The 20,581-nt window shown below is 29.6% G+C and overlaps 1 protein-coding gene across 1 annotated transcript; it reads left to right on the top strand.

Moving 5' to 3' along the window:
* Positions 1-10,113: 10,113 nt before the first annotated feature.
* LOC132720470 (homeobox protein unc-4 homolog) lies at positions 10,114-16,320 on the top strand. Its single transcript, XM_060704618.1, has 3 exons — positions 10,114-10,462; positions 11,056-11,231; positions 15,235-16,320. The coding sequence occupies exons 1-3, from the start codon at positions 10,141-10,143 to the stop codon at positions 15,925-15,927; spliced, it is 1,191 nt and encodes a 396-aa protein (XP_060560601.1). The 5' UTR covers positions 10,114-10,140; the 3' UTR covers positions 15,928-16,320.
* The last annotated feature ends 4,261 nt before the right edge of the window (positions 16,321-20,581 follow it).

The following is a 20,581-nucleotide window of genomic DNA, read 5'->3' as shown; positions in this document are numbered from 1 at the left end:
TTACTTTAGGTAAATATTAGAAATTACTAAAACAATACGATTCTTAATATTGACTGAAAATATTTAATGTTTTGAAACATTACAACTAAACCGTGTTGTACAAACATGTTCCTGAATCGATTGATGTGTGTAAATATTTGTTCAAAAATGTACTTTTAAATTTAAGTGCGTTATCAACGAATATACAGTACATGGCAAACGCTCACAATTTTTGACAAATGCAAAAATAATTAAAAACTTAAAAGTTAAATATATTTTGATTTAAATTGTTTTAGAATAAATGAATGCAAATAATGATGATAATTATATTCGATAATAAATAAACTTTGATGACAGCACCAAATCACCTTATGTAATCTACGTAACGGTAACGTAAATACTATTAACACTTGCAGCTATCGGTGACATGGTGTCATTAATGAGGACTATACATGTGAAATGACAATTAGTGACCATTGTCTTTAATACATTTTTATCAAAAATGTCGATTAGGTATTTGACACTGACTTTATTAAATGATAAATAACAACTCATAGGATGTAATGTGTTACCGTTACGTAAGTTACATAATTCATGACTGTCTATAGGCCTACGTATTGTTTTCTATTGGTCTAGGTGATGTTTGTTTATGAATATAATTATGCAATATTTGTTTATCAAATAGTCTGGACAAAATATGATTGTATATAAGAATGTTAATTACTAAAGGTCATGAAAAAACAACAATGTATATCCATATGTAATATAAAGATCTATTTACCCCTCTAAAATTTATTATTATAAAATTATTATATATATATTCAAGCTATATTATTGACTGTCTTAAAAAGTGCCATTCAACCATGTGGTCCTGTTGCTTTGTTTATGCTGTTGTCTTTGTTGTTGTTTTTGTTATTCTTGTTGATTCTGTACCTGCTTATGTATGTTTAGTACATTTTACATAGCTGTTGCTTGACTTATGCTATATAGTACACTTATATCCTTCTTTATTTTAATTTCTATTTATTTTTTGTTGAGTTTTAGATTCGCACCAACACAGAAGAGGTCAAATGGCGACTTTCCAGCTCTACTGGTACAGGAAAAGCTCGGTGCCCCTGCATTTGTCATTTCAGATAGAACGGGCACCTGAGTAGAACCATCGATGTTAAATTAAACACCAACAGCTATGATATCCATATTAAACATCTAAATCCTAATGCAACAAAGAACAAATCACAATGATGTGCACAGATACAATAGATATGTAGTCAGCAAAATTTTTCTTTTTACGCGAAAGAAGAAGAAAAAAAAAGAAATGTTTGTGGTGAAATATTTAAAATATTATATATTTGTTTTGTACTGACTGTTCGCATCTCGTATTTCAGCTGGCGTGTGGCAAAATACTAGAGAATAAGGAACCCGTTTTGTTTGTTTGACCAATCGTTGCCTAATAGTGTTATTGACAACAGATACTATCTATAAAATTAGAGGTTTACCCTTCCGAAGTGAATCTTAAATATTTGTGATATTGTAGATAGCATAGATCTGTGGTGAAGCCTTTGGTCTAATTTTCACAAAATTTGTTAAGTAGTCATGCTATGTTATAATTAAAAGCTAGCTTATAATTGATAAAAGCGGTTTTTTTTAACATAAAAAATTTCAAACGAAAACACGCATGCGTAAATGGCATTTTTTATATCTTTATCGTTTTTCTTATGTAACAATATACCGCTTTTAAAGTTAGTAACAAATATGCATGAATGATACAACAAACAGAATAGACAATAAGTCGGAATTAATCTGCAAAAAAGTACATAAGACTTTAAATGATAAAGCATTTTTGTATAGACACATACCAACTTGTGATTGTCTTATATTAAATAACATTTAATTAATTCATGCAGAAATATGATCTTTATATTACAACAGAAAAATGTTGCGTCAATAACATACTATCTATAATCAAAGAGACAATTATCTACCTATATAAAGACAAACATATTGTATGTGTCCATAAACTCTTAAAGGCACATTATGCCTCAGAAATTCTCTTTTTTAATTCTTAAGAAATAATAATAATTTTAAATAATGAATGGAGATGTTCGACAACTAAAGAAAGTAGCACTGAACATGCAGTAAAGTGCCGTAAAGGTGGCAAAATGTAAACAATGTAGTATTTTGACTTCCATACAAAATACTTATTCACTATAATCATACCAATTACTATTACCAACAAAGCAAAAGAAGCAAAAAGACAGTTCATTTATGTACCAAATGAGTTAAATTTGGACATTGTAAAATGATACCAAAAATAACTGTTTCTGAGAAATAAAAATGATAGCATTTCTGGGACATAATTGGCCTTTAATATACACTCCTTATTTATTTTAAGCGTATGCAAGAAAGAGAATGTATCTGTTTCAGATTGTTGTGAAATGAGGGTGATGTTGTAGGTTGTTGTGTGGTATGGGGGCAAGATGAAGTTTGTATTGTTTACTTGGTGACTTTTCAGCCGACACATTAAAAGACACTGTAACATTTATCAAGGGGACTTAACGAGCAAACATAATAAGAAAATACGTTTAACAAATATAAATATATTATTATATTGCATTTACATGGTATTTGATTACGAAGGTGGTGTCATATATGAGACCAATAATGGTGTTAATTTTATAATCGTACCAAAATTACTAGTTTTATGATTTTTAATTTTTAATATCAAACCGACGAGTCAATTTTCAAACTTAACCGTTACAGAATGGGCACTAGGTGCGCTAGTGGCCACCTCATATTGTTCAATTCAACGTCGCTACATAGATTCGAACTAATACAGTTCAATGTGAATGATTCTAAGTTACCAACCATTACAACTCCGCCAAGAAAGCCTTAAAATCTATTTAAGATATCTATCTAATTGGTGCACACGCATTTCCTTTTGTTGTGATGAATTTTAAAGCCTTCCCTATCCCTCTGTCGCAACACCATGATGTAGCAATATCAGAATTCTTTTGATGATTTGGTATTAATAGCGCTTAAGTTGAAATCATTATGTTAAAAACTATCAGGATTTACTTTAAAGTGACAAGACCCTCGTAAACTATCAATTTTCATAATTAATAAGTAGTCTACAATGTTAAATTACATATCTTCCTGGCGTCAAACAATATTGTTAAAACAATAAAGCCGTCAGTTGATTTACGCTAACTTGAATCAAGAAGCGCATAACGGATGAATAAAACTTTGTCAAATGCATAATAAATGCGTGTTTTAATTGGTCTGATTAGTAATTGTATTCCATTTATCTAAATGTAATGCAAGTAATTGAAATACACAAAACACTTCGAGCTTGCGGTGTTTTGTAAGATCTAGGTACATAAGGACGATAAAATATGTTAAATGTCAGATAAAAAAAATCTCAGTGATTTTGCTTCACATTGGGAAACAAATACATGTACAAAGTAAACAGTTGTATTTGATATAACCAGGATAATGCTATATAAGTTTAAAGAGAATATTTTTGCAGCTGCTTCATTAGTTAAAGTCAGACATTCATAAAAAAAGAGTTTTGTGCTTAATGAGGGCAGTATTTTATTTTAAAAAAGTAATAAGTCTAACCAGTTGTGCCAGATTTGTGTCACTAAAACTAATCATTTTCTCTTCTTACATCATCGTAAATAGCTCTTAAAATATAGGAACAAAACAATTTCTTTTAACATTAAAATTTCAGCACGTTAGTCAAAGAACGTGGACATTCAACGCAATATAATTTCTATTTATTCTATAAAATAGTCAAGTTAAATAAAGCATTTATTGATAAGATTTGGCGACAATCGATTCTGGCAACATTTTGTGATATGGTCAATCAAATTCAATTCAACAGTTCATTTTAAGTTGTGACTCATATTAACATATTTTTTTTTGGTGTTTTGTATACGGTGCTACCCGCTTTGACCGTATATCATTAGTCACGGAACAACGAAAAGGAGGGATATCCTACAAATAATCTGTGTGCACATTTATAAGGATAAAATATTTACTTTGAACATCAAAAAAAATATATATTAAAAAATAAGGTGATGCTATCGTTGAATTAGTCGTATTAAAAGCATAAATCCATTAAACACAATTAAGATTAGCAAAGAATCTGGCAAATGATATATTAGACTAAACCGATAGAAACATCAAAAAGTTAAATGATTTTCCTGCACACGGTTTTATATGATACGATCATGATAAAATGACAAAAGTTAAATAGTTTAACATTTTTTTACATTAAGTTTCCACTTAACAAGGTATATCGTATTTATAAAGACATCAAAATTAACTTACTAAAATGATTAATGTAACCTTACACGTTATTGAACCATTTATATATAAATTAACTAGATTGGAAAAGGAAGCGATAGTCGGTATTAATTTAGGCATAAACTTTGACGGGACTGTTATAATTGCTGTCACTTCAAACGCTGTTGAGACTGAATTTGCTACAATCAAATTAACAAGAGAGGACTTAAAAGACTAACGAAAAAATTATCAATATTCACTTTGTTATTGCTGAAAAAGGCGGATAGTTAGCATTGAAAATACTCGAGCGTTAAATGACGACCTCTTAGTCTGACCAATTTAAGTACAGACTCCGACGACACAGTCGGTTAACAAGAGAGCAATGCCTGTAATTGAAAAACGTAAATTAAAGGACAAGATAGGATGTTTAAGCTTCCAGAATTCATTTATTAAATGAACTATAAATGATACATCCGCTAAAAAAAGTACTATGTTCCGACAGAAAACACAAAAACGAATATTTAATTTGAAGAGAAAGACGTTTATGTCAAAGATACCCACACTTCTTTAAGAATAGTGATATAATGGAATCTTATTTTAGTTTTTATTTTATTGATATGATATAACAATATTATTTTAAAGGCACATTATGTTTTCAGAAACGAATGAATATTTCCTTCTTAAGAAAATGCAAACATAGGTTTTATGATATTTAGATAATTGTTTTAGAGCATATTATATGCTTATCATTGAATGTAAAGATCTTTGTCATAAGAACAGCGAACTGAAAACAAAATACTAAATTACTATAACTGTACTTATTCCAAAAAGAGCCAGAAGCAAAAGATGGTGCAGGTAATTGGTCAAGTAGTAATGTTGCTTGGAAACTAGAGCTAGGCAACAAAAAATTAAAAGTTTTTGAAAAATAAAAGCATTTATTGGACATCATGGACCTTTAAATTGATCTGTTCTTCTGAGCATAAGTTGGATTATTATCTATCTTCTGTTTTTGTTCTTTATTTTTATTAATTAAATCAATTATCTATCTATAATAAATTATTCTATGAATTGTATTAAATAATTTATTTGATTATTAGTTAATTAATTAATTTATATAATAAATTTTAAAATAAGAGAAGAATACAGCACTTCATAAAAAGAGAAAAGTCAAAACATGTACATTATTATAATGTTTCGCTAGATTGACCCTGCAGAAATAAAGTGGCTGTTCTTGTGTACCTGTATTCTGTTTCATTTCAAATCATATATTTTTTATATTTTGAGACCCTTTTGAGATGTTTAATAGAACTGAGCATTACCTGTGATCTATTAGGTGGTACACGGACCACAGCTGGCAGGGTTCTCCCTGTGATTGTGTTGTATTTATATTATACAAACATAAGAGCTATTACCCCCTGCCATTCCCGCACGTCGTGTATCCGTTCTTTTATGTCTAAATGACACTCTTTCTCATGTTAACGCACAGTACAAACACTCAAATGAACACGATAATATTGAAAATTAAACAATATTGAATGGATTGACATGTTTTCCAACAAACACTTTAAGTGTTATTTAAACCTTTTATTCCTAGACGGTGGTTGGATTATTCTATTACGGAATTATTTGTGCCGATGTTTGCTGTTCAAATGTTTTAATTCAGATACATAATTAGTCATTAACGTTCGTTACTTGACGTGACATTTTACCGAAAACGTCTTAACTGTAAATGATTCTGTTTAATGGACGCAGATACAATTAAGTACGAAAAACATTGCTCTTAAATTTGTTACAATAGATTTATTCTGACAAGATAATATGGTGGAATGTCATTTCTCCTAATTTGTATTACAAGTAAACATATTTACGATACCCAATTTAAATTAAATAAAATTAAGTTTGCCCAGTCCGTATTGAATAGCGAACGGGTTGGTATAATAACAAAGGACATAAAACATCGCCTTGGTTGACACCACTTTTAAATAAGATGAACCAATGATGGTGCCAGTTTGCAATATTTTGTGTTATATGATGCCTTTTAAACAATGAAAGTGACACGATGTTTGTATAGATGAATTTAAATATTTCATCATTCATAAAACATGTGGAAATTCAATAACTATTTTCAAGAATGGTATGCAGATATGCAGAACACGTTTCACCCATCTGAACAAAAGACATTGAGATTACACATTTGAATTCAATTTCGTAGAACGGAAGCCTCCCTTAATGCCATTTCTTTTCTGTTATAATATCATAAGCAGTTTTGTTTAGTAATTATCAAGGCAATTTGCACGAGTTTTTCACCCATATTAAATATATTAGGTGATAAGGTGATAAAAGATGTATAAGTACATGTATTATAAAACATTTTGTCCTGTATTTCCTTTTACAATAATTCAATATTGACTGTAAAAACATTAATATATTTTTCTTAAAAAAAGGTATATACATGCACAGTAAATGAACATGTCGTCTCAAAAATCAAACGATTATTATAAAGAGAGAACTACTTTTCGTGCGGAATATTTAATGAACTGAGCCAGCTGGTTTGTTTCCGCTTAGACTGACACAATAATTGGAATTAAGGAATAACTGAGACAGTAGTGTGAAGTCATCAGACCAAACTTTAAGATAATATTCACAGAGTTCATGTCGGACTGAAGATAACAATTGAATGTCCCAAATAATTCATGGGAGGGCAATTAATAAAACTCCTGATAATATTTCCAAATAACCCCTATTACCATTTATTTTGATCTACCTTCTGTTACAAAGAATCTTTCTATATTAATGATTTCTTAGGGAGTAGTATCGCCAAACATTTTCTACGATAAAAAAATCCATTTTATGTGTACGGATTAGTCGAGGGGAGAATTTATCTGAGTTTGGTAACGAACGGACTGATCCATTTTGGACGTAAATCGTCCGTCGAACAGTAAACGTAATATAAATGGGCTCAGAATTAATAGAACCTCTGCAAAATTATTACAAACAGAATTGAAATCACCGTTAATTGCAAATTAATGTCGTCATTCTAGTACGGGGGACAGAATTTATACCGCTCTTGGGATTGCCGGTTATCCCTTAAAAGAATTCCTTGATCTTCTTGAATTAAATAAAGAAATTAGTTCGGGATAAGGAAGTAAAAGAAATTGAAGTCTTGCAAAATAGAATAAGACGACATTTCAAATGGGAATCAAGGGGATACTTTTACGTTTCAGACAGGCTCGTTTATATGTTAAAATGGGTATTATAATATCTGGATTGAAAAAACAATACCGAGAAAAAAATATATTACCATAAATAAATGTAATTCAGGATTACGTTTCTCGTTAAAAGCCAACATCAATACATCTTAAAAATTTACAAATCTATTCTTTATTGGTACAAAATGCATTCGATTAGATATTGTTTATTTTTATACTTTGAGTATTATATATTAAATATTGCAAAAATTGTTTATTTTTGTACTTTGAGTATTATATATAAATATATAAACTATTGCAAAATGTGATGAGAGGACAGACGGTGGTGGCGGGCTGTCGGCGGGGGGGGGGTGGGGGCAGGGACAGAGGGTACATTATGTATACTTGAATCTTAAACACATCCCTGCAAACTTAAAAAGAGGGGGGGGGGGACTGAAATATAATTTAATTTGTTTTCAAAACAAAATTTAACTTTGAAAAAAATGTTTATTTACTAACTTATCATTAGTGTCAATTGTGACAGTGTCGTGCAACAGACATTTAGACATTTACCAGCGTCTGACACTTAACAGAACTGTTGAAACATTACAAAGTTTCATATCCTTGGGCGTTTCAATAATTATAGTTTGGTTCATGTGTTTTATGCCAAGTCCAGAAATAAGCCTAATCTTGTAAATCGGTCAGTTTAAATGTTAGATGACCAGTCGATAAAACATCGACGAAGTGTGATATGGTCAAGTTTAATGTTGGTAAGGCAGATGGTGGGGTAGGATAACCAGAAAAACTGGCCACGGGAATTCGTTGGCTGAGCGTTGTAAGGCTTTGGGTGTTAAATTATTATATGCTTCATTAAAGTCTCGTAAATTTGCCTGATTTGAAGTAATTTGCAGACTTAATTACATATTTAATATAATGACAAATCAAAATGGCCTCTCATTAATAACATAAATGATACTGTTTAACGAAACCCACCCCCTTGACACCGTTGGGAATAATTTCTTTGTATACAATCTAGAAAACTGATAAATTGGCATATTTGAAACTGTTAGCGGTACTGAAAGGTTGGTGGTTACAATCAATGAACTGTTCTTCATTATTTCCATATGCTTTATTACAAATTCAATTTTTGTGGCGAAAATTAAATTTGTTTTCTTCAGTTTGGAGTCTGTTTTAATCAACGATAAATTTTTGCTGAAAGTTCAGAGCAAGAGCTGCAAATAGTTTTGTGAAAATATTTCAAAATGTAATTATCAATCACGGGAATCTGTATATGTGATTGAATAAGATTGAAATAATATAAAAACTATTTGCATTGCTCAGAAGACAGAGACTTGTTTCTGTCGTAATTGGCTCGTTCCCCAGTCTGGTAAAAACGAAAACAATTATAAGATAAATTTGATATACAACACCAAATATTAAGCTTTTGAATAAAATTAATTTGATAAATCGTAAATAAACATACACAAAAACATGTATTATTTGTGCATCAAATGTAATGTTTTAGAAAAAAATAGTTTACTCTATAGCTACATGACAATGTAATACACTGGATCACACAAACGATTCAAATGTCATCATCATCATCATCATCATCATCATCCTCAAGACTGATATTTTTATATATATTTATATCTGATATCAAATTTGATATTGATATTATTATTATTATTATTATTATTATTATTATTATTATTATTATTATTATTATTATATTATTATTATTAAAAATTAGCCGGTGATATTGTCCATTATTTATGTATCAATGTAGCTTTTGCTAATTGTAATAATGTTTATTATTTGTATTGTATTGTATCAAAAAATCGTAGTGTGCATTTTTTTATGATAAAAAAAATGATGAAGATATTCAAAATTGATAAAATATTAGGAAATCAAATAGGTATATATGAGATGAAACAATTGTTATATATCTGTGTATTTTTCTTTTCTTATTTTATTCAAGTCATTTTATTAACAATATTCACACTGAAGAGTAAACAAATTCATGTATGGTATTTTTGTTTTCTTAAATGATAGATTAAAAGGGCAACTTTCACGACTAAACCAGGATCTTTTCAGAACCGAAATAAATACAGACGGAAGAAAAAGAAACACTCATATAATAACTCAAGTCCCTGCATTGTTTAATTTTTTGACATCACTCTAATCATATTTAAGTTGTTTTATTAAACCGAGAAAAATCTTAAACAAAACATCCGCTTTAATCGATAGTTATATTTCAGCATTATTCTGCATCTCTCTTCACAACAGTCAACTGCACTTGAAGATGAAACGTGAAATAAAATCGATTTCTTTAATGCAAATGAAGTATTCAATATTTAACCTGCAGCTTAGATCAGTATACCTTTGCAGGTTTTATCTTAATATGGTATTTATTTGTTTATTTATCAATCCAGCGTCAAATAATTTGTTAAACATGAAACTTCGATCGAATTTGGTTTCAGGCAATAAACACAAACGTTATGATCGGTTTCATTTTCGATAACGAATCGCTTTCCCGCATGTCGTTAAACCCGCCCACTGTACAAAATCCGCACGCGCTATTGGCGGACCGCCCTCTTAACAATGACAATATGAATATTCATGAGATATTGTCGTTTTAAATGATAGCGTTTCTTTAAATTGAATGTCAATGTAAAGGTGAAGCATGATAGCTTGCAGTGATAAACCGTCTACTATTCTAGGACATACAAATATGCATACTCAACAAGGCTATTTGGCCAGCTCACAAGCAAATGCACTCAGGATGTTATACCCGCAGCTTGCTTACGCGAATTATCCGGGAAACTTAGCGGCACTGGCTTTAGCCACGCAAGGACAATACCCGTACGAATATGCTCAGACTTTAGCAAGTCATATGAATTTTGCAATGGAAACAGGATTAGCATCGCGAAAATCTATGACCCTGTCACCAAACAGTAGTATTTCAGATGGAAAGGACGACAGATACTTCAAAACAGATGATTGTGGTATGTTTGTTTGATTTTATATTTATCTAAGATTATTTACTTTAAAAGACAAATTTTCCCATAAAATCATAGGTGTTTGATATGTTCTGAGAGTCATTTTATTTATTCAAATGATAAATTTTAGATAAAGTAAAGTATCTTGATAGCAAGTTATTGATTGAATAACTATAATAAGCATATTATGTACAAACGAAATGCCTTTTAACTTAACTTTGAAACTATTATCCTGTTGTTCATTCTGTACTCTTAGGTTAGGGCTGCAGTATTTTTTATCATCCTCACCATCATCCTATATAATGAAGAATAAATATTAAATTGAGCATTTCTAATTATAAATAGTCATTATATTATAGATTGAATATATCAATAATATTTGTGAAAGTTATATGTATTATCTTATGTTCATGTAATTATCTTATAGTTTGATCTCTGTACGTTAATGGTAAAATCAGATAAAATTATTGATGTATTTTTAGTATAATGCCGACTTTTTTGAAAATATCAAAGAAACTATCAAATGAATTAAATGTTATGTTAGTTTTATAAAATATTAAAAAAGTATTATCTAAAATCACCATTTCTTCTGCTTACAGATAGCGACAGTGAAGGAAGCGACGGGCAACAGGGCAAACGTCGCCGAACCCGCACTAATTTTACAGGGTGGCAATTAGAAGAGCTTGAAAGAGCTTTCCAAGAGAGTCACTACCCGGATGTGTTCATGAGGGAAGCTCTTGCCATGAGGCTTGATCTTGTAGAATCAAGAGTTCAGGTAAAGATATTTCAAATATTGCATTTTCTGTCTTATTTCTTATATTACCATTAGTGTATATATCTATATTAACTTTGCTATGTGGCATAGATTTAAATTTTTTAAAAATAATAAGTTTTTTATTACTTATTGTCATCATTTTCGTTAATTATCCTTTTATATTATTATGATTAGTAATATTATTTTTTATTATTATTAAATATTATTATTATTATTATTATTATTATTATTATTATTATTATTATTATTATTATTATTATTATTATTATCATCATCATCGTTGTATTATTTTATATATTAAAATATATATATTTTTGTAATAATTATCATCATCGTTATAATCATGAGATTTATTTATAAATGACATTACCATTACTATTATAATAATATCTGAATAATAATTATTGTAACTTTTATATTGTATTATATGTATTATTTACTTTCGTGGCTGATTTCCCCCCCAGTATTTTTACATTATTTTGATATAGATATTTATAGTATTTAACATACCTGGGATCATTTATAGATAAGATTTATTTCTTCTTTACAATTTGTATTTTATAGACAAGGCAATTTCAAATAGTTTAAATAATAATAATAATAGAACTCCATTCCTTATAAGCTTATTTGTAATAGTAAAAATTGTTTGATTTACTTTAACTTTATTTATTCTTTATTCATTTATATGAATTCGTAAATTGTGTACGTCATAAAGATATATGAGCATCGGGTCAAATAAGTCAAAAAATTTAGTAATATCGGAATGCGCCCTTTCTTTAATTACCTGCAAGCGAATCATTCTTGTCTGCGGTCGATCCCTTAAATCAATCGGAATGATTTATTAGAAGGACAAATATGAAATAATAAAGACGTTAAAATATAACTTCACAATATATTTATCATGCTTGTTTTCACGTGGTAATTTTAAGACTCCTTTGGAAGGCAAGAGAGGGTCGTTGATCATTATCAGATAACAGTTGAGTTGTAAAACATCTAGTCCCCGATTATCAATTTATGATCAATTTAACTCCCGCAAATTCACCAGTCGCGGAACATTTAGTAACATGCACGTCAAATAAACATTTTCAATGAGAATAATTGAATAAATGTGTCGCCTTTAATGTGGAAAATAAACTTAAATGGAGACAGGGGAAATATTAATGATAAGAAATGTAAAAATGTAATTTTTCTGAACTTAAAGTCTAGTCGCTAGTAATGACTATTCAGAATTATTATACTTTTTTCAAATTAACACCTTTAAATTACTTATACCATTTAGAATGTTCTTCTTCTTCAAAAATGATTTATTTAGCCGAATAGATTGTTTAATTGTCTTTCAACATTTCATACTCTTTGATTACTTGTCCAAAAAATAAAACGATAAAATATTTAATGAATGCGTGTGTCAAAATTGAGGTATTTTTATACCTAGATGAAACGATTAAAAACAGCCTCCTACTAGTAATGTATGTCAAGAATAGATACATTTACTGCTGTTCTTATGTCCGATTGTATTTGAAACACACCTAAGTGAGTAATAAAATAACAATTAACAACATTGTAATGTCATAAGCTACTAATTCATATACCTCGGGGAAGGTACTGCCCAAACAGCGCGCTATATCATGGTTACTCTTTTAATAACAATATTAAGAAGTCCGAAGGATTCCGCTTGTCATGGTAAATAGCCCGGATGATCAATTAGGCCCTCAGTTTCCCATTAATTCAATTATTAATCAATCTACTAGCAACAAATGTTAGATACTTATATATTTATTGATATGCAAGTGATTGGCTTTTATTAATGTCTAACAACCTCGGAAATAAGGCAATGCACACATAAATTCAATCATTGTACGGTAGTTAAGTACCTTTTTTAATGATCTACAAGGATTTATGTTGGCCAAAATAGACGGAAATAAATGACAGCGTAAAACCACATTTTATCAATTACGTTACGAATATTTTTTTCAGAAGAAATATCAAATAAATATGTTTTCTGGCGAATAAAATTGACCTGGTTCATTTCTGAACTATCTTGCTCATTAATGTAATAAAAAAAATCGAAAGACCTCCGCGAAATCTGGTCGGCTTATTCAAATACTGAATGATGATATATTTTTCTAGTTTCTCATTTACAAACTGAAATAACCACCGTGATTTTTAGTATGAAATAATTACGTATTTAGCCAAGATACCATGAAAATGAGAAAAAGGGTTTTATTTGTCAAAAAGCAACAGTTTATCGAATTCGTTTACCCGTTTTTTGAAGAAACTTAGTTCGGGAAAGAGGTAATCATTTCGTAATTAAAGGGTTGGACGGATCAAATTATTAACCGGTTTTTGGTCACAACAAAGTGTATGGTACAAACCAACGAGATAGTTTAAATGCGGAGTATCTGACATTACCCACTATATCAACCGGTTAACAAGACATCCAGTCTGTAATTTTACAAATAAGCGTAATCAAATAGCGTACTTTTTAAAAAAAAGATGGATACAAATACACTTGAAGAGTATTTGCTCTTACTAAAACATTTAAAACGGGTATTAAAATGAAATTTAATGATATTTTTTAAAAGAAACACATTTTATGCACTAAACACATTTTTTTCTCCATTTTTTATTTGCAATTTTGCTCTAATGGATAAAAAACTTTTAAAAACTTATCACAAAAATTGATAACTGCTTGTAAATGATAAAAAAAATACACTCGTGAGATTTATGTACTTAACAGATACTTTTAATTGATTGTGAATTTTACCATTAAATTCATATGTGTTCTTTTATTTAAATACCATTTCATTCGTGGGTTAGATTTTTTAAATATCATTTAGAAACATACTAATATTTACAGTCTTGTTAAATATGGCCGCATCAGATTCTATCAAACTATAATGCATGTAAAATTATTTATCAGCTCGCAACTTTAGAAAAAAAATCTCCTTCATATATTACTAAGACGTTTAATTAACCATCGAAATCCTTAAATCATATTTTCTAATCATTAAATTAGAAGGGAAAGACCATTTAATCGATTAATCTTGGCAGTTTTTACATTAATGAATGAAATAAATTACTTAAAGTATAGAAGACCAACTGGTACTAAAGAAAAAATAGATATTCACCTGATTAAGATACAAAATCAAGAGGTTTCGTTTAATAAATTTTCATTAATGGTTAATCATTGAAAATTAAACTTAGAAAAAAATGACACACAAAAAAAAAACACACAAAAAAAAACAAACAACGAAAATGAACTAGAAAATGGTAAAAGTGCACGCGAAAGAGTATTTGATATTACAAAATGCCAATTTGAAATTCAAGCTGACCAACTTTAAAAAAATATATCAATATACCTTAAATGATGATAAGGTAGTTAGTGGGAATTTATCATCTACGCTCACATGATACCGTATGATTTTTACCACGATAACATATGGTCATGCCATCACACCTGGGCAATGGCAGCATAAATACTCGTTTAGATGGCGTGCAGTACTTATATTAAATACATAAAAATCTTGAAGAAGACTGGATGAGCCGAGGTTAAATATCTACTTCCCAAGATTCTCTTACCACCCGAAGGACCTTTTATGCAAAGGCGATATCAAATTGAAACTGTGTAGATGATTTTGTTACATTTAATTCATTTATCAAATGAATTATAACGCGTTCATGACAAGAGGCTTCACCCTCGTTAAGAGAATCAACTTATAGGGTCTTTTTACACATTAATCTAAAATTAAATATACAGCTTTTATACTTATTTTCTCTTACATTTTTGCTGAAGTCTTGTCTATTTTAGGTACTATATCAGCATTTAATCCCTGTCCATTATTTATTTATATTTATTTATTTATTTATTTATTTATTTATTTATTTATTTATTTATTTATTTATTTTATTTTATTTTATTTTACCTTATTTTGACCTTTATAAAGTCTTTCTTCAGAGTCATATGATATTATGAATACTCATATTATCTTTTGTCCTTTTATAGGTATGGTTCCAAAACCGTAGAGCAAAGTTCAGAAAGCGAGATAATACAAAGAAAGGTCCCGGTCGTCCAGCACACAACGCCCATCCTCAGACTTGCAGCGGAGAACCCCTCGAACCAGACGAGATCCAGAAACGAGAAATCGAGAGACTTGAAAAGAAGAAACGCAAGCAAGAGGAGCGCCTAAGGAAAATGGAAGACAAAAGAAAAACTCTAGGGGAACATGACATCATGTCTGAAGATGAGCATAAAGATGATAATTTAGAATCCAAAAATGATGATTCAGATCATAACAATACTTTTAGAGAAGAAAATGAACTAGAATTACATGAAGAAAAGAAAAGAATTTGTGCATTTAGTATTGATAGACTACTCGAAGAACCAAAAGTACCGCGCGGTAGGAGACCTAATTCAAAATATCCACGGGTTCAGGCATGTAAATCAATTCCCTCAATTGGAATAGGGATGATGCCTCTTTACCCTGTCACACAGCCTATTGGCTTCGTTGTTGAACAAAGACAAGACGAAACAAAGTCAGATGCTGATGTGTTGGATAACAGTACCTCTTCTGATGAAGGACATCACAGCTTTAACACTAATGTGCAATCTCCAGTAACACATAATGATTCAGAAATTCGACATTACGAAAGTGATGATGAGGAAGAAATAGACGTTACAGATGATGAAATTCATTAGTACATATAGCTTGATAACAAAATTCAACTGTTTAAATCTGGCAATTTAAAGATAGAAGTCAAAGTTTTTTGGAATGATGAAATATGAATTGATTTCAAGTTTAACAAGTTGACTTTTAGTGTGTAAGCGACGGTAGTGTAATACTTTTTTGTCGGAGGATGAAAATTTGCAATTATAACAATTAAATACCTCAAATATCATTGTTCCAGTAGTACCCATGTCCTTAGACGTATATTTCGTGTGTTTTATTCATAGTTTGTTAAACCTTACAAATTCTTTATTTGTTTTGCTTTTGCATTTCATCTTTTTTACTTTCTTTTTTATTGTATTCAGTAAATATCTATACTGTTATCTTATTACTTGTTGAAGACGCAATAAATTTGAAAAAAGAAAAAAAAATGTTTGTTATTTTGATTGATGGTAACAAAAAATTGTTTTGTTACGGTGGAAACAGAATGGAAAATATGAAAGCAAAGGGAATTTTTCTAGGACATTGTTTCATACAAAAGAAACATGTCCTCGACATTCATACTTAAGTTTGTTCTTCTTTGCCAAATTAAGTGTTGACGAGGTATTATATGAGAATCAAATGAAAAGTTTAGAAATAATTTTGTTGAATTACATGCAAATCATGATGGGTCCAATCCTAGAAAATTATTATATCCCAATTATCAACGGAAACCAATCCCGTCCAGAAAAAAAAACTCAAGTCATCAGTACTGTTTTTCTCTAACCTATAACCAATACGTACAAAACAAAATTGTATCCCACAGCATATTAAATATTTAATTCCAAATATTCGTAGAAAAAATAATTACCCTAATTAAGATGTGTGCTTCTTGACACGGATAGAATATTTCTTTGACAACACAAATGATATATAAATAAGTTATTGCAAGTGATAGTAAACGATCTGTTTAATGAATGAATTGAATTTTAACTAAACAACTCATGCATTGATTAAGTCACTTTTAAGCCTCAAGTCACTAATAATATTAAATAATTTATAAGTAAATTAGTTAACCAACCTAAAAATACCAATGGTTTTTTCAATATATTATTTAATTAGGAATACGGAATAATTACAGATAGAAATACATTTTAACTGCCCATACGTTGAATGTACTTTGAATTATTTGATTATTAGTTTTTCATTCGTAAAATCAATACCACTCATATATCTACATTATTATAATTATTAGTTTAGAATAATTGAACTATTTCACATGTACTGAAAACGAAATCGTCCTACCAAAGGATAACAAAAGCATAAAGTGTGGCGAAAAGTTTAGTATCTCTTGACATCATCCTCTATAAATTCATATGAAACTCAGAAATACGCTTATGAAATTAAACAAACATTTTCAAACTTGTGTAAGAGCTTACCACATATCATGAAATAAAATTCAACATGTACCTGCCATTTACTAAAATTTAATTAGATGGAGCATTTATGTAGGAAATGTTAAAATCTGCCATTGTTTATCATTACTCAGTAGTTATTATACTTAACACCCATCATTTATTTTGGTGAAAACCCCACACAACTTGACTATATTCGCACAAACAAAAAGCCACATTACTTCATTACAGTAGCGCGTTTCTTTAGGAAGTAATGTTGGTCACCGTTTGAAATAAATATTTTATGTATTCTGTAAGTGTAAATGAGTGTTTTTACTAATGATTCATACCATTAGTTTTATTCACGACAATCAAAGACTGGTTGTTTTTATGCACATTTCTTTGTGTTTGGGATTGCCAAAAAGTAGTTTGGTACACAATCAATCCTATAACAAAAAAAACAACCAAATCCACTTGATTATCAGTACACATCTGAAAAAAGCAGGTCAATGGTGACATGCAAGATCTTGAAGGTTTGTCAATCAGACTCTATAGAGTATGAGATTATACTTGCGTAATTGATTTGAGCATTCATCAAAAGACAAAAACTAATTAAATTGCTATAATGTTTATCTTAGCTGCTTATTAATTAACTAATTAGTGGAATATATTTGCATAAAGATGACTTTGTGACACATGTTTACGCTTTGTTCACCGTTGCAATTTAACAAGACACTCTATGCATAGATCAGCCATTCGGTCAAAAGGTGTATGAGGCTACGATTTCAAAAAACAATCCGAACCTATCGTCTGCTAAATGGATTTGTGTTACAACATCATGTGATCGAAATAATATAAGTAATGGGGTATTAGGTTACAGACCACCAATTATGAATTGTCATGGCACAAACGTCATTCATGCGTGTATCAATTAGATTCACAAGAATACCTGTGCTTTGTATGAATTTGTAAAGTTTTTTTTTTATTTTTAAGCCGTCAAAAATGCCTGTCCTTAAAGTAACCAAAATCAAAATGAACTTGATAATGTTAGTTCACATTTACAATAACACATGATTTAAAAGAAAATGAAGATTGATAAAATTGAAATAATTTAAAATGGAGGCATAATTCTCATGCACTAGTAATTAGCAGTAATAAAGAAACACGTCCGACAACACAAAGAAACTAGTTGTTTTAATGATAGACTGAATAATTGCTTCACCAAAAATATAAATATCTAGAAAGAGAATGATCACTCGGAAGCATTAAAATCAGGCAAAATTACATGAAAATTGCAGAATCGGTTTGATTTAGTCTGTACATGAGGGACAATGAAAAAATGCAACATCCCTCACGCCCCAGCACCGGCTTTAGCGGTACTCAATTCTCAACACTTAAAAGTGCTGCCGAAGGTCCAGAAAAATATAACAACACTGAAGTGAAGTACGGGACAACTTTTTACGATTGCCAAACGGCATCTGATACCTGCTGTTGTGATGTAAACATGTAATAATCATGATATTTTGAGTTTGATTAGACCATGTACAAATCGTATATGTAAATCATATTTTTTCCACATATACAGTAGTGACACGAATGTTGAGTAAATGAAAATTTGTGATCTTATGATGAAGAACAACAAATAATTGTCTAAATTTCAATTGTCAAATTTGAATCCATAATACAGTGTGATTTGGAATAGGGAACAACTTTCAAATAATAAAAAGAAAAATGTGAAATAAAACAATAACATGTAGATTCATTACAATAACTAAGTGGATAAAAAAAGTGCGGATTGATTAAGAATGTGAAACATTTCTGTTTCCAAGGACAATCTTATGCATATATGCTTATATTAAAATGTCAAATAGTTATCAATTTGAATCAGATAAATTAAAAAACAAATACATCTTAAGCATGCAACCTGTTAATTAGTTTTTCTAAGTATGAAAATCTTTTACAATGGGCGAAGAACAGAGGGGTTTAATAAATAATATATTTTTGATAAAACAGTAGATAAATAAGCATTTTGAAACGTTTCTTCAAGAAAATGTAATATTACATGGATTTAAATTATTTCAAAAAATATTTTGCTGTCAGCATTGTCAAAACTGTCATGTCACTTGTTTTGTTTTTGTTACCAGGAAACAAACATATTGTCTAATTTGTAAAAATTAAGTATGTACCGTTTTGTCATAGTGATTCTTCATCAATAAAAATCAATAAATCACAAGCTCCCTTGTCAAAATATAACTTGTCAGACGTCAATTTGAATATGCTTTAAAACCATTACTACACCACCATATATACTATGCATTGAAACATTGGGTATGAATATAAATGCAGTATTTCTAGAAAATTAAAAAAAGAAAACTTTAATGCAATGAAATATCTGATAAAGACTGACACTAAAACCAAAGAAAACAATAAAAAAACAAAACGATAAAAACAAAACAAAATGATCTTCTATTCGAAATAATTTAGTTTTTGAAAAATACATGTGGTGTATTCATTTTTTACACGTATCGCCTTATTATCATTACGTTAATGCTATGTAATTAGAAACTTAGCTTTAAGAATGTTTGCCAGCCTGTAAAGCCGTGAAGTCCAAACTGGTTGATTTTCATTTTTATGTAGACATCAACGAAGGTTCTAAAGTTGAGACTGGCATGTCCATTTCACAATTGGGATAAGGGCTAAAATGAATGCCTATTGTTGCCAAATTATAGGAGGTATAATAGTTTCAAAGAAATTTAATCGAAAATTGAAGCAGGTTTAACAAAAGTTTATTAATAATATTCATTTATTTGTAAAATATCAGGTTTTTATTGTGGCATTATAGAGCTTATTTTCAAAACATATTTTTTATAATTGTGATATTGTCTTTTAGAGATTTATAATTTCTTATTTGGCACTCATACAGTATTGTTATTATTATTTGTATGAGTTAGTATGTCAGTACAAAATAATTAAAGCCATTGGCATTCTTTAAGTCTACAGTGAATAAAACAAGTAGGCCAAAAATAAAGCTATTGTGCTAATTCTGATATTTCTGTTACAAAAGGTTACAAAAGTGTTGACATAACTCTACGTGGTTGAAAGTGTTTTAAATAGGACAATGTCACATGCATTAGACAATTAAGTCTGACGATTAACAAAGTATGTCATTGCAATGGAAATCAGGACGTATGATTTTGTAGTCAAAGATCAAGTAGTTAACGAAATAGTCAGTGGTCATCAAAAACTTCAAAACAGAAAATTAAGTATGTTCGATTTAACCTCTTCATTGACGGCAGCGATTAATTCAACCCAC

This window comes from Ruditapes philippinarum, unplaced genomic scaffold (genome assembly GCF_026571515.1).
Source record: "Ruditapes philippinarum isolate M1 unplaced genomic scaffold, ASM2657151v2 ctg144_1_1_1_1, whole genome shotgun sequence".
Taxonomy (NCBI): domain Eukaryota; kingdom Metazoa; phylum Mollusca; class Bivalvia; order Venerida; family Veneridae; genus Ruditapes; species Ruditapes philippinarum.
Note: the sequence above shows the minus strand (reverse complement) of the source record. Positions and strands in the feature narration are given on the sequence as shown.

What these genes read in the sequence shown, in the direction of transcription:
- LOC132720470 (XM_060704618.1), top strand. Translation starts at nt 10,141, where the DNA reads ATGATAGCTTGCAGTGATAAACCGTCTACTATTCTAGGACATACAAAT. An exon ending in CTTCAAAACAGATGATTGTG is followed by an intron (nt 10,463 to 11,055) that starts GTATGTTTGTTT and finishes TTCTGCTTACAG; the next exon opens with ATAGCGACAGTGAAGGAAGC. An exon ending in TTGTAGAATCAAGAGTTCAG is followed by an intron (nt 11,232 to 15,234) that starts GTAAAGATATTT and finishes GTCCTTTTATAG; the next exon opens with GTATGGTTCCAAAACCGTAG.